Source organism: Camelus bactrianus, chromosome X (assembly GCF_048773025.1).
Source record: "Camelus bactrianus isolate YW-2024 breed Bactrian camel chromosome X, ASM4877302v1, whole genome shotgun sequence".
In the NCBI taxonomy this organism is placed as follows: domain Eukaryota; kingdom Metazoa; phylum Chordata; class Mammalia; order Artiodactyla; family Camelidae; genus Camelus; species Camelus bactrianus.
Genome location: NC_133575.1, coordinates 116,195,876 through 116,211,007, shown reverse-complemented (window position 1 = coordinate 116,211,007; position 15,132 = coordinate 116,195,876). Strand labels below are relative to the sequence as shown.

The 15,132-nt window shown below is 44.2% G+C and overlaps 1 protein-coding gene across 1 annotated transcript; it reads right to left on the bottom strand.

Moving 5' to 3' along the window:
• Window positions 1-2,030: 2,030 nt before the first annotated feature.
• On the bottom strand, window positions 2,031-3,565 carry LOC141576395 (melanoma-associated antigen 8-like). The gene has a single exon (XM_074359498.1). It carries the CDS (start codon window positions 3,538-3,540, stop codon window positions 2,551-2,553), a length of 990 nt encoding a protein of 329 aa, XP_074215599.1. The 5' UTR covers window positions 3,541-3,565; the 3' UTR covers window positions 2,031-2,550.
• Window positions 3,566-15,132: the final 11,567 nt, after the last annotated feature.

Sequence of the window (15,132 nt, the reverse complement as noted above, 5' to 3'; positions counted from 1 at the left end):
CAGGGATCCTACTGATCCAGGTTGATTTTCTCCTACTTTCTTAACTAAGCCAGACAAATCCAGGTTATACACACATAATTATAATTTTATAGACTGACAGAAGAAAAGGGATAAGGAGCCAATAATTACCTATCGTTTACTTTTACTTCTCTCTTTCTTGACCCCACCGATTTTAGTGCTGATCACTCTCTCTCAATTTCCAAGTAAATTTCTATTCCGATGCGGTGTTACCTACTTTGGCATGACACAGTATGATGGAAACTTTCCCAATTTGTTTTACAAAATAGCAAAACTCAGTCTTGGGCTGCCTAAGTACCAGTACGTGTATAATCAATATCATTCACAAACTAAGATACTGAAGCTTATTAAATATTATTATTAATATACAGAAATCTGTTGCATCTTATACACTAACAAAGGAGTATCAGAAAGAGAAATCAAGGAAACAATCCCATTTACCATCACATCAAAGAGAATAAATAATCTAGTAATAAACCTAGCTAAGGAGACCAAAGACCTGTACTCCAATAACTACAAGACACTGATGCAAGAAGCTGAAGATGACACCAACAGATGGAAAGATATACCGTGTTCTTGGATTGGAAGAATCAGTGTTGTTGACCAAACAACCCAGTGACCATACTACCCAAGGCAATCTACAGATTCAAAGCAATCCCTGTCAAAATAACAATGGCATTTTTCTCAGAACCAGAACAAATAATTTAAAAAAGTGTCTGGAAAAAGAAAAGAACCCCAATAGCTAAAACAATCTTGGGAATGAAGAACAGAGCTGGAGAGATCATGCTCCCTGACGTTAGACTATACTACAAAGCTGTAGTAATCAAAACAGTGCGGTTCTGGCCCCCAAACAGACACACAGATCAATGGAACAGGATAGAGAGGCGAGAAGTAAACCCACACACTTACCGTCAATTAATGTACGACAAAGGAAGCAAGGATATTGAATGGAGAAAAGACAGTCTCTTCAATAAGTGGCTCTGGGAAAACTGGACAGCTACCTGTCAAACAATGAACTTAGAACATTCTCTAACACCATATACAAAAATAAACTCAAAATAGATTAAAGATCTACATTTAAGACTGGATACTATAATACTCCTAGAGGAAAACATAGGCAGAACACTCTCTGACATAAATTACAGCAATAACTTTTTGGATCCATGTCCTAAAACAAAGGAAATAAAAGGAAAAATAAACAGCGGGGACCTAATTATACTTAAAAGCTTCTGCACAGCAAGGGAACCCACTGACTAAATTAAAACAACAACCTACTGAAGGGGAGAAAATATTTGCAAACGTTACAACTGACAAGGGAGCAATAACCACCATATATAAACAGCTCATACAATTCAACATCAAAAAAACAAATGACCCAACTAAAAACGGGCAGAACACCACAATAGACATTTGTCCAAAGAGGAAATGCAGGTGGCCAGCAGGCACGTGAAAAGATGCTCAGTATAATTAACCATCAGGGAAATGCAAATCAAAACCACGATGACATATCACCTTATACCTGTCAGAATGGCTACCTTCAAAAGGAACGCAAATAGCAAATGTTGGCGAAGATGTGGAGAGAAGGGATCCCTCCTACACTGTTGGTGGGGATGTAAATTGGTGTGACCACTCTGGAAAACAGTATGCCGTTTCTCAAAAAACTAAAACTAGAACTACCAAGTGACCCAGCAATTCCATTCCTGGGTATACATCTCAAAAAAAAAAAACAAAACAAAAAAAAAACCAGATACTAATTTGAAAAGATACACGCACCCAATATTCATAGCAGCGTTATCTACAATTGCCAAGATGTGGAAGGAACCTAAATGTCCATCAGCAGATGAATGGACACACTCACACACAGACACACAGACACACACACACAGAAACACCTCGGAATATTACTCAGCCATAAAAAACAAAATTTTGCCGTTTGCAGCAACATGGATGGACTTGGAGGACATTATGCTAAGTGAAATAAATCAGACAGAGAAAGACAAATACTGCATGATATCAATTTATATGTGGACTCTAAAAAATACAACAAACTAGTGAGTATAACAAAGAAGAAGCAGGCTCATAGAGAACAAACTAGTGATTACCAGTGGGGAGGGGTGAGGGGCAAGGGGCAATATAGGGGTGAGGGAGTGGGAGGTACAAACTATTGGGTGTAAGGAAGGTTCAAGAATGTATTGCAGAACAAGGGGTATATAACCAATATTTTCTCATAACTGTAAATAAAATGTAATCTTTACAAAGACTGTATAATAAAATAAAGTATATTGATATTTATTAAAACGAATAACATCTGAAACATCACTAAAGGAAATGAAGATGAATTTCCATATCATTGTAGAGAACAGGAGCCCAGAGATGCTGTACACCGTGTCCCCCCCACTGGCCCGGGCCCTCACTACCTAGAAGGCTGACGGCTTGCTCCTCAGACACACAGTGAAGAGTCAGCCTCACTTCCTGCCCGGCAGGAGAAGCTGCCGGACTGGGGCCTAGAAGGAGCCCAGCTGCAAGTCTGGCTCAGGCCCCCTCTTCCTCATCACTCACTCGCTCTTCAGACAGGGACGGGAAAGAACTGGGACCCCTTCTATTGATCCTGAGGAAATGTTCCAGGACTTGCAGCTTGCTGGTCTCCGTGTAGGCCCGGGGACCCCACAGGAACTCGTGGCGAGCGGGATCGCTGTTGGCCACCTGCCGGTACTCCACGTACCCCTCCCGCACCCACACGTTGGTGATGAGCTCCCTGGGCTCCCCATAGATGAAGTGCTTCCTCCCAGCACACAGCCCCATCTTGCTAAGTGCTCCCCAGACTGCCTCCTCAGGAGCAAAGTCGCCCTCCAGGACAATCACACCCAGAAGTATCAGCAGGAGGCCAGTCTTGGGAATGCTCTGCCCATCGTCCTGCATGCCATCGTAGGTGAGGCCCAGGGTGGGGACCAGGACATACAAGTGCTCCCTGGGGTCCACCTCCTTCACATCCACCCCAAAGACCAGCTGCAGACACTCAGAGGCTTGGCTCAAGACCGCAGGGAAGTGGTCCTGGTCATCTCTGAGGACCGCATTCAGCATTTCCTCTTTTGAGGTCGGCTGCTTTGTGCGGTACTTGTGGAGCAGGAAGCCCATCAGGTCAACCATCATCAAATGTAATGCATCGTGGAGCCGGGACTCGGCATCTGCCGGGTCCTGCCCGGTGCTGGGCCCCTCCTCACCTTGGCTTCTGAGGCCATTGTCTTCCGACTGGCTCCAGGGAGGGGCTGCCACGGCTGTGGGGGAGGGGCAGACACCCTGAGGGCTCTGCGCGGGACTGGGTGTCCCAGAATCAGCCACCTCCTCGCCACTGCCCAGGAACAGGACTGAGTAGGAAGACAAGGAGGAGGAGGAGGAGGAGGAGGAGGGAGACAACGGGGATGCGCCCTCCTCCTCCTCAACCCAAATGTCCTGCTCATCCTCGGAATCCTCAGCCTCTCTTGGGTCGTGAAAGTCGGCTTCAGTGTGGTGGAGGTCACGCATCTGAACGGGAGGCACGGTGAGTGGTGTCGGGCAGCTGAGAGCAGCGAGGGCAGGGGTGACAGATGGGGACCCACGGGCCTGGGGAAGAAAGGGAGTGTCAGTGGCCCGGGCTGAGAAACCCACCGTGGGGGGCTCTGACAAAGGCTACTTACAGGTCTCCTCTTCAGGGGTGCCCTCGGCCTCACAGGGGCTCTCCTCCTGGTGGACGGTCGTCTGTGAACCTGACGGGGGAAGTGAGGCGGCTCCTCAGGGTGCAGCCGGCACAGCCCGAGGTTCTGGGGGCAACACGGGGTGTGTGGAGTGGACGTTGGCCTCGTGGGGTCCCCTCTGTTCCGGGAGCCCCCGGGTACACACTCAGGGCCCACACCTCACCTTCAGTCCTGGCACTGCCAGCCTCCTGTGCTCTGTGACCCGAGAACACGTGTCTCAGACCTAGGCCTTCCCGGTGTCTGGAGCCCCTGGGAGAGAAAGGAGGGGAGACCTCGGATCTACACTGTGGCACAGCCCTGGACCCGCGTGCTGGCAGGAGGCCTGGGCTCCGGCAGGTTCCCACTCTTCTAGGGTGGGAGGTCCTGTCCGCGCTAACTCAGGGTCCTCACCGGGACTCCAAGCGGGACCTGGGATTCTGCTCTCCAACCATCTGAGGGCCCCATCCTGATAGTAGGTCCCCGGTCTCTCTGAGCCCTGGATGCCGAAGTCAGGACACACCATGTGTGCTCATCCCGCATTGAGGCCTCCCAGGGCTGACAGCAGGCGCAGGATCGGTTGCGTCCCCTCTGTTCTGGGATCTCGGGTCCCTCACTCCTCCCTCGGGGTCACCTTGACTCCTGGCAGGACCTGGGATTCCCCTCTCAGCCCACCTGAGGCCCCGCCCGTCATACCAAGACCCCAGTCCCTCTGAGACCCGCATTTCAGGAACTGCTGCCCGAGGTCCTCCCGCCCCATGGCCTCCCACGACTGACTCTGTTCTGGGGTCCAGGGTCCCTGAATGCTAACTCGCGGTTGTCACCTTCACTCCCAGGCGCCCCTGAGATTCTCTCCTCCGCAGACCTGAGGACCCCGCCCTTTCACTATGTCCCCAGTCTGTCTGAGACTCGAATGCGGAAGTCAGGACAAACCACGTGGGCCTGTCGTCCCCTCGGGCCGCCGGACAGCTGAAAGCAAGGGCGACTCTCTGTGGGATGGCCACTTTTCTGGGATCAGGGGCCCCTCCTTCCTGCTTGAGGGTCCTCACTTTGACTCAGGCGGCATGTAGCCTCCCCTTGGAACCCCCGAAGCCCCGCCCCTCATCTCAGGACCCCAGTCCCTCCGAGACCCGGATGGCGGGAAATGCCGCCGGTGCTTATTCCGACCTATGGCCTCCCAGGACCGACTGTGTTTTGGGGTCCAGGGTCCCTCACTGCTCGCTCGCGGTCGTCACCTTCACTCCCAGTGGGACCTCGGATTCTCTCCTCTGCAGATCCCAGGGTCCCCCCCTCATCTCACACGAAGTCCCCGGTCTCTGTGAGACCAGGGTGCCGCAGTCACGACACAACACGGGGGCCTGTCCTGCCCTCGGGCCTCCGGACAGCTGATAGCAAGGGCCCCTTTCTGTGGGATGGCCTCTTTTCCGGGTTCGGGGTCCCCTCAGTTTTCCCTCAGGGTCGTCACTTAGGCGTCGTGTCGTCTAGCCTCTGGCCACCCGAGGCCCCGCCCCTCATCGCAGGACCCCCGTCCCTCGGAGACCCGGGTGTCAGGAAGTCAGGGCCCCACGAGTGCTCATCCCACCCAGGCCCTCCCAGGGCTGACAGCAGGGGCGGGGATCTGTGGGGCCCATGCTGTCCTCCGTCAGGGTCCTCACCTTGAGCCCTGGCGGGTCCTGGGACGCCCCCTTGTTGAGCCGAGCCCACACCTTCACACCAAGGCCCTCACTGCCCAGAGACCCCCAGGGGCGTCTGTGGACTCACAGCAGGCCACCAAGCCCAGGGCTTCCCAGGACTGTGGACGCCAGGCGCTGAGATGGATTCCCTGGGGGTCCCTCAGCCTTCCCTCTGCTCCTCACCTGGGCTCCAGGCTGGGCCTGGGCCCCTCCCTCTGCCCACCTCACTTTGCTCCCCTTGGACCCAGGCCCCTCCACAGCCAGGACCCCCGAGAGGGAAGCGGGGGTGGGGGTTGGGGCACTGATCCCTGCAACCCTGCCTGCGGTCTCCCAGGGCTGACAGCAGAACCGACCTGGATTCCCTGCAACCCGAGTCCCTCCACACGGTTCTACCTTGACTCCTGGCAGCGCTGGGCTCCTTCCCTGTGCAGACCTGAAGCCGGCCTCCCTCACCCAGGCCCTCACCTCTCTCACCCCCCAGGGAGGGGGCATCAGCGCCCGTCACATCCGGACCCCGTGCCCGGGGGTCTCCCTGGGCTGTCGGGAGGGTCCGGATCTGGATTCCCGGCGACCTCAGTCTCCTGTGTACTCACCTTGAGACTTGACAAGACCTGGGAGCCGCCCTGAGTCCACCGGAGACTTAGCCCCTGAGACCAACCTTTTGACTCCCCGAGTTTGCAGAGGAGGTGGGGGCGGGGTTGTGCTCAGCCTCATAGCCCCTCCCGGGGTCCCCCAGGATTTGTCCTCGGGGCCGAGTTTCATTCGCAGGGACCCTCCGTCCTGGGGTGGTTGGACCCTCTGTCCTCACCCAGGAGAGTCCTCACCCACCCTTCTCAGACAGAGGCTGCAGTCCCAGCAAAGATCCTGGAGGGCACCTGCCAGCCCGTGACCGTGACCGTTGGGGAGCAGATTGCAACACACATTCTGTCGGGGGCTCCTGGCCAGCCAGCCTGACTTCGGAGACGGTCTGTTCTGCCAGGTTTCTTCTCTACCTGGAGGAAGCTGAGCAGTGGGATTTGGGGAGGCCCTGCTGTTTTGAGTTTATCTAACTTTACATTGTCTAGCGCAATAGTTTTTATTTTCTGAACCCTTATTTCTAGTAAACAATACATTTTATATCTCTCCCAAGCCTATTTTTAGAATATATATTTGTGTATGTGTGTGTATATATAGGTAATTTCATGAAAGAATACCTGCCCTTACTGTCTGTGGGTCCCTCGTCATTCTATTTTTCATCCATTCTGTACATTCTCTAATAATTTTTGGCTGACCTGTCCTCACCCACTAAAGGTAGTTTCAGATGGCTGTAGATAGCACATCGTATGCCTCAGTCAGCACCATCTTTCCTGCTGTCTGATATTTCCCCAGGGCTACTGGCATGTGTGGTGTGAGAGCCTGGCTCAGATGTGTGCGGTGAAGCAGGAAAGAAGCTGAAGCATTTCCCCTACCCGTCCTGCCATCTGCATCTGTGCAGCCCACAGCAACCCCCCACTTCCCTGCTGCTCCCCGTTCCCCCACCACAAACACAAGAACCAGCTCCCCACAGTCAGCAGTCTCCCCTAGGGCTTTCTCATGCTTTGTTGTTTAGATTTTGTTGTTGGTTTTTCCCCCCTGCTTTTTCCTATAGTTTTCCAGGTTTAATTTGGGGAGCAGAAGTCAGCAGTCTGAGCTTGACTGTCATCTTGGTAGCTACAGAGAAGGCACTAAATCTGTATATCACTTAAGCAGAACTAGTGTATTCTGGTCCCCATCGATGACTATGATACACTGCTCCATTTATTTGGGACTTCTGCTACCTGAATCCATCAGTAAACTTGCATAGTTTACTTGTATTCTGATATGTATTTATATAGCTATATAAAACTATGTAGCCATATATTATCTGGATCCTATATATATATATAATACACGTTATTATACATCGTTATACAATTTTATGTATAGTTACATGGATCTTGCTCGTTTTCATCAGGCTGCTTCATAGGTAATTTTTGGATCTTGTTGCTGTTTTGAATGCAGTATTTTCTGTTACATGTTCTAATTAGTTAGTATTAGTTGTGTGACAGAACTCTGTATTTTGCTATAATGATCTTCCTTACACTAGGTGAAGTCTCATTCACTTGAGTATCCAATGTGCCTACTGCTTTGAGTTTTTAAAATAGATGACCAGATTGTTAGCCAACACTGTCTCTTTTCAATATTTATACATCTTATTCATGTGACATCCACAGCTCTGGCTTTGTGTTCCAGTACAGTTGTGAATGGTAGAAAGTGAGAATATTTATCTCTGTGTAGTTCTTGACTAACGGGAATGCTTCTAATAGTTCACATGTAAGTATGTGTTTATTGTCTATTTTAGGAAATGGAAGTTCTTTCTCATCTTAGTTTGAACTCGTCCTGAATTCCTTTAAAAGACTTTCTTAACCCATTGATGTGATCAAATTTTTAAAAATTTCCTCTGATCTGTTAGGAATTACCATTGAAGATATTTTCAAATATTAAATCATATTTTCATTCCTCAGACACAGACTGTTGGTTTAATTCACTGACTTGTTGAATGTGCTATTTATTTAGGATATTTGCTGTTTGAATGAACTTGGCGCATGCATTCTTCTTGTGGCATGCTCACATCTAGTTTTTTTAAATTATTTTTATTGAAGTACAGTCAGTTACAATATGTCAATTTCTGATGTACAGCATAATGCCCCAGTCATGCATATATATGCATATGTATATATACACACACATATATATTTTTGAATGATAGCTAGCCTGGGAGAAAGAGTTGAACAATTGTGCATCTTTTCACGTGTTTGGAAGAGTTGGCATAAGATGGTGATGAGTGTGCCCTGACCATTTGGTAGAACTGGTCTCCAAAAAGTACCTGTCCTGGAACATTTGATGGTGACTTGAGCTTTAAATACAGTTTCAGTTTGTATTTTGGGGTTAAGGTTTTCTATTACTGTATGGGTAACTTGGTCACTTTTTTTCCTAAAGAGTGATGACTTAGGATTTCAAGTTTAATTACATGATAGTTATAAGGAAATGTTTTCTTACAGAAAGATTAAAACATATACAATAGTAGAGAGAATACAAAATAAACCCAATATACCTATCACTGAGCATGAAAAACCTTAAATACGTGGCAACCTGGCTCCAGTTATTTCCCCACCTAGCCCACATCTCAGTCTCTGGAATAATGGGACACAGACCCAAGACATCACATCATTTTATGTCTAAATATTTCAATATGCATTTCTAAAAGATAAGGACTTCTTTTTAATAAACCATAAACCCAATACAATTACCACTTCAAAAAATTAAATGTCATTCATATCATCAGATGTCCAGTTTTTTTCACATTTACCTGGGAGCCTTATACGTTTCCAGAAACTTGAATTGGTGTCCAAATATGGTCCACACCTTGTGGTTATTCATTATGTTCCTCAAGTCTTAAAAATCTGTGAATTCCTTTCACGTCACGTCTTTTTCCTTAAATTTTTTTTGGTAGGGGAAAAAACAGGTCTCGTGTTCTGTCCAGTACCTCATAGTGCAGATCTTAGTGAAAGTAACATTTCGGTGCCCTTTAACATGTCTTCCAGCCTCTTGTATTTCGTTAAAGTAGTGATTATAGGTATAAGCTTGATCGGACTGAGGTGCTGTGTGTTTGTTTTATTGTTGCTGTTTTACAAGACCACTGCATAGGTGATGCTGTGTACTTCCAGTAGGAGGGACAATAGTGTCTGGTTGTCTCTCTCTGTGCTGATGCTGGCAGTCATTGATGATCATCACCTTTACCCACAAATCCATTATGGCGTTGCTGAATGGCAATGCTCTCATTCTCTCTTTCTTTCTTGCTTTGTTTATTAGCTGAAAAACTTCTGTATGTAGAAACTTTTCCTTGACCACATCCACCATTTGGTTATACTGAGGGAAAGGTATCACATATTTGTAGTGTTTGCTTATAATATTTAAATCTCCTCTGCATTTGTATTTTGTACAATTTATTTAACTTATATTGTTTGCTTTTTTCATTAATAATTGGGCATATTTGCAAAAAAAATTCTACTTCATGAGTATTTTGAAAGAACTGGCTTTTGTTATTCAGCTCTACTGTTTTCCATTTCACTATTTCTGCATTTATATTCATTATTTCTTACCTTCTAATTCTATGTATTTCCCTCTGAGTATCACTTGGGCTGTATCACACAGATGGTTTTATATAGCTTTGTATGTATTGCTTAAGTTTGTGACAAGTTGAAGCTATCACTATTATTTAGTTATTAGACTTTTTTCAACATACGTACAAAAACTAAAGTGAGTTAAATTATTATTTTTATTTATTCATTTATTTATTTTTATTAAGGCATTGCTTAAACAGAAATTTTAGGTTCACATCAAAATTAAGAGGAAAGTACGGAGGTTTCCCATGTAGCCCCAGCTCCCACACACGCATAGCCTTCCCCAATATCAACATCCCATACCAGAGCGGTACATTTGCTACAACTGATCAACCTATACTGAAACCTCATAAAGAGTCAAAGGTAATGGTTGACATTCAGGTTCACTCTGATGTTGTATATTCTGTGGGTTTGGGCAAATGTATGACATGTACCCATCATTATTGTATCACACAGAGCACTTTCACTGCCCTAAAAGTTCTCTCTGCTCAGCCTATTCATCTGCCCCCCTACCCTGCCTCAACTCCCGACAGCACTGATTTTTTTTTTCCCAAAGACTGCATAGTTTTAGCTTTTCCAAAATGTCATATAATTGGAATCATACAGTATGTAGCCTCTTCAGATTGGCTTCTTTTACTTAATAATATGCATGGAAGTTTCCTCCATGTCACTTCATGGCTCAGTGGCTCATTTCTTTTCAGTCCTGAATAATATTCTTTTGACTGGATGTACCACAGTTTATGTATGCGTTCACTCACTAAAGAACATCTTTGTTACTTCCAAGTTTGGGCAATTATGAATAAGGCCACAATAACCATCCATTTGCAGATTTTTGTGATTTTAGTCTTCAGCTCCTTTGGGTAAATGCAAAGACTGTGATTGTTGGGTTGTATTGTAGGAGTATGTGTAGTTTTGTAGGAAACCTTCCAAACACTTTGGAAGACAATGTTGAGTCATGTTATCCATAAATGTAGAATATTTCTCCATTTACCTTTTTGAGTTTGTTCATCAGAGCTTTGTAGCTTCCTATATATATCATGTGTATATTTTGTTAGATTTATACCCAAGTATTTCATTTTTTATAGAGTGCTAATGTAAATTGCATTGTGTCTTAATTTTAAATTTTACTTGTTTATTGTTGTTATCTAAGGGAATTGTTTACATTTGTATATTAACTTTGTAACCTACAACCTTCTTATAATTGCTTACTAGTTCCAGGAGTTTTTAAATTGTTGATTCTTTCATATTATCTACATAAACAAACGTGTCTTCTATGAATAAAGACAATTTTATTCCTTTCTTCCCAGTCTTTATACCTTTTATTTCCTTTTCTAGTCTTATTACATTAGCCAGAACTTCCAGTACTATGTTTTCAAGGAGTCTTGAGAGGGAACATCCTTCCTTTGTTCCTGATCTTGTAGGAAAGCTTCAATTTTCTCACCATTAAATATGATTTTAGCTGTAGGTTTTTTGTAGAGTTTTTTAATCAAGTTGAGGATGGTCGACTCTGGTCCTCCTTTACTCAGAATTTTTATCATGCGTGGGTGTTGGGTTTTTCAAATGTTTATTCTGCATTGATATGATCTTGTGATGTTTTTTAGCCTATTAATGAGATGAATTACATTAATTGATTTTTTAATTGAAGCATAGCTGATGTATAATATTGTATAAGTTACAGATGTACAATGTAGTGATTCACGATTTTTAAAGTTTATAATCCATTTATAGTTACTATAAAATATTTGCTATATTCCCTGTGTTGTATAGTATATCCTTATAGCTTATTTTATACATAATAGTTTTGTACATCTTAATCCTCACCCCTATGTTATCCCTTCTCTCTTCCCTCTCCCCACTGGTAACCACTACTTTGTTCTGTATATCTGTGAGTCTGCTTTTTTTTTTTATTATTATATTCAGTTGTTTGTTGTATTTTTAAAATTGCACATATGTCACATTGTACAGTATTTGTCTTTCTCTCTCTGGCTTATATCGCTTAGCATAATGCCCTCCAAGTCCAATCATGTTGCTGAAAATGGCAAAATTTCATTCTTTTTTGTAGCTGAGTAGTATTCTATTGTGTGTGTGTGTGTGTGTGTGTGTGTGTGTGTGAGTGTGAGTGTGTGTGTGTGTATACCACTTCTTCTTTATCCATTCATCTATTTATGGACTCTTAGGTTATTTCCGTATCTTGGCAACTGTAAATAATGCTGCTATGAACATAATAGTGGATTCATCTATTTTTCCTTGCTATTCTATTAGTTTTTGTCCCACATAGTTTGATGCCCTTTTGTTAGGTGCATACACATTAAGGATTGTTATCCCTTCATGGAGAATTAATGCCTTTATCTTTATGTGACGCCTTTCTTCATCCCTAATAGCTTTCTTTGATCTGAAGTCTCCACCGTCTGAAGTTAATAAAGCCGGTCTTGCTTTCCTTTGATTAAATGTCAGTATGGTTTATCATTCTCTATCCATTTACCTTTAATCTATATGTGTCTTTACATTTAAAGTGAATTTCTAGTAGACAACATATACTTGGGTCTTCTTTTTGTCCACTCTGACTATCTCTGTCTTTCAATAGGTGGATTTAGACCTTTGATGTTCAAAGTGATTACTGACATGGTTGGATTAATATCTACTTTTTTTTTTTTTTTTTTTTTACTATTTTCTATTTCTTGCCTTTGTTCTTTGTTCCTGTTTCTGTCTCCTACTCTTTTCTTCTTATTGTGGTTTTAATTGTTTCCTTTATATCATTCAGTTTTCTCTCCTTTCTTAGAATATCATTTATACTTTTAAAAAACTTTTTTTAAATGGTAGCCCTGCAGTTTTTAATACACATTTGCAACTAATCCAAGTCCACTTTCTAATTACACTAAATCACTATGGGTAGCATGAGTAGCTTATAACAACAAAATAATCTTACTTCCTCCATCCTGTATCGTAGCTGACAAATCTTTTCACTTATACATAAGCACATATGTATAATCAAATACTTTGCTGCTATTATTATTTTGAACAAACTGTTATCTGTTAGATAAATTAAGAATAAGAAAATTTTAGGTTTTAAAATTTTACTTTCACGTATTCTTTCCCCAGTGGTCTTTATGCTCCAGTGCTTTTTAGTTTAGCTCCAAGTGTTTAACCCATTTTCCTTCTCTGTAAATAACTTTATTTAACATCTCTTCAAAGCAGGTCTACTGGGAACAAATTCCCTCAATTTTTGTTTGAGAGAGAGAGTCTTTATTTCTCCTTCACTTTTGAAAGAGAACTGGATAGGGTACAGAATTCTAGGTTGATGGAATTTCTTTATCTCAACACTTCATTTAATTTCACTCCACTGTCTTCTTGCATGCATGGTTTCTGAGGAAAAGTGAGATGTGATTCTTACGTTTCCTCTTCTGTGGATTAAGTGTTCTTTTTCCTCTGGCTTCTTTCAGAATTGTGTCTTCATATTTGATTTCAGGTAATTTAAAAATGATATGCCTAGGTGTGGTTTTGTTTTGTTTGTTTGTTTTACCTTTATCCTGCTTGATGTTCTATGAGTTTCCTGGATCTGTGGTTTGGTGCCTTGACATCAATCTGGAAAAATTCTTGGTCATTAGTTTTTCAAAGCTTTCTTCTATTCCTTCTTCTTTTTCTTCTCCTTCTGGTATTCCCATTAGGTATATGTTACGCCTTTTGTAGTCATGCCACAGTTCCTGAATATTCTGGGTCTTTAAAAATCTTTTTCCTGTTGGCTACCAGTTTGTGAGTTTCTACTGAGATAGTCTCAAGCTCAGAGATTCTTTTCTCAACAGTGTCCTGTCTACTAGTAATCCCATCAAAGGCAGTCTTAATTTTTTTACAGTGTTTTTCATTTCCAGCATTTCTTTTTGATTCTTTCTCAAAATTTCCACCTCTCTGCTCACATTGCCTATCTGAACTGCATGCTGTCTACTTTTATCAATTACATTCCTTAGCATATTAATCATAGTTATTTTAAATTCCTGGTTTGATAATTCCAACATTCCTGCCGTATATGGGTCTGGTCCTGATGCTTGCTTTGCCTCTTCAAACTATATTTTTTGTTTTTTGGTATGTCTTGTAAATTTTTCTGGATATCGAGGCATGATGTACTGGGTAAAAGGAACTATTCTAAACAGGCCTTTACTAATATGGTGGTGAGGTGTGAGGGGAAGGGAAGTATTCTACAGTCCTATGATTAGGTCTCAGTCTTTTAGCAAACCTGTGCATCTGCACTGTGAACTTCAGTGCTTATCAGGTAATATTTTTCCCCTTTCAGTGAGACAGAATGGCTAGAGTGGGCTGGACTTGGGTATTTCCTTTCCCTCTAGGTCAGATAGACTCTCATAATACACCAGCAGATGAGGAATGGGCTTGTTAAGAAGAGCAGAGCGCTCTGGCTATTTGAAAAGTATTCCTTTTGCCCTACCCCTGCCAGAAAAGCAAAGGGATTTTTCTCAGATATTCACTGTGGGAACCTGGGCGGAGGTAAATATTACATTTCCATGGGGGCCCACCTATGAATGGTCATAGAAATATGGACGCTAAAGGTGATTCTGGTGAGGGTTCACAATGAAAAAGGAGAGCGGGAGAGAAAGCAAATATCTTCTTTGGGAATACATAAATAATCATGATAAAATGTTGGCAGAAATATGGATGGTAAAGGTCATTCTGGTGATTTCTCAGACCAAAAGGAGGAAGAAGTTATTGAGTACTAAAGGAAAGGAGATGTTTGTTATAAAGGGGCAAAAAACTTAGTCGAATTGTGGCCCAGTGTTTCCTGGAAAGAGAATTTTCAAGCAATACGATTGGACATTTAGCAGAAGAGATTTCTGAGTGATGTGGCTTGGATCCTCACTGTTGCTTAGAGTAAAATTCAAGGAGAGAGAGATGAAAGCAAGCAGGAATTACTGAGAAAAAGGGAATCAGACTTGGCAATTTATTACCCAGAGATGGGCTCTAGGTCCCTGTACCCCAAAGAGACCTGGGAGCCACCTGATTTGTGCACGTGCACAGAGAGGGCTGGTCATTTGTTGTCAAGCAGAGGTGGACTGATCACAGGCAGGTTGACAAACCCCCCCACCCCGGAGTCCTGCACTGAGGTCCTGGCAGGGGCTTCTGACCTCACGCCTGGACCCTTCTGTGGCCGGCTGGTCCTTGGGACTGCACACGTGACCTCCCTGAAGGATCTGGGTGCCCTGAAAACACACAGTGCTACCAGGGATCCTGTGGCTTCGGGTCCGGCCTGCGGTCCCCCCCATCCAACGTGCAACCACTTATTCCTGGGGGCTCCCCCAGTTTCCTGGGACCCAGCCAACCACTGGCCGTGCCCACAAGTCCTGTCACCTGGCTCCGTCCAGCCCAGGGTACCACACAGACCCTCTTGGACCCTGCTCTAACCATACTCCAGTGCTGACTCGAGGTCCCAGGCCACTGTCACCTCCCCCTACCCCCATCCCCAGTAGACCCTTCCTTCAAACGCCCACAGCAGAGGCCAGACTCAGCTGAAACTTTCAACGAAATTTATTAAAGAGAAACATTGACAGA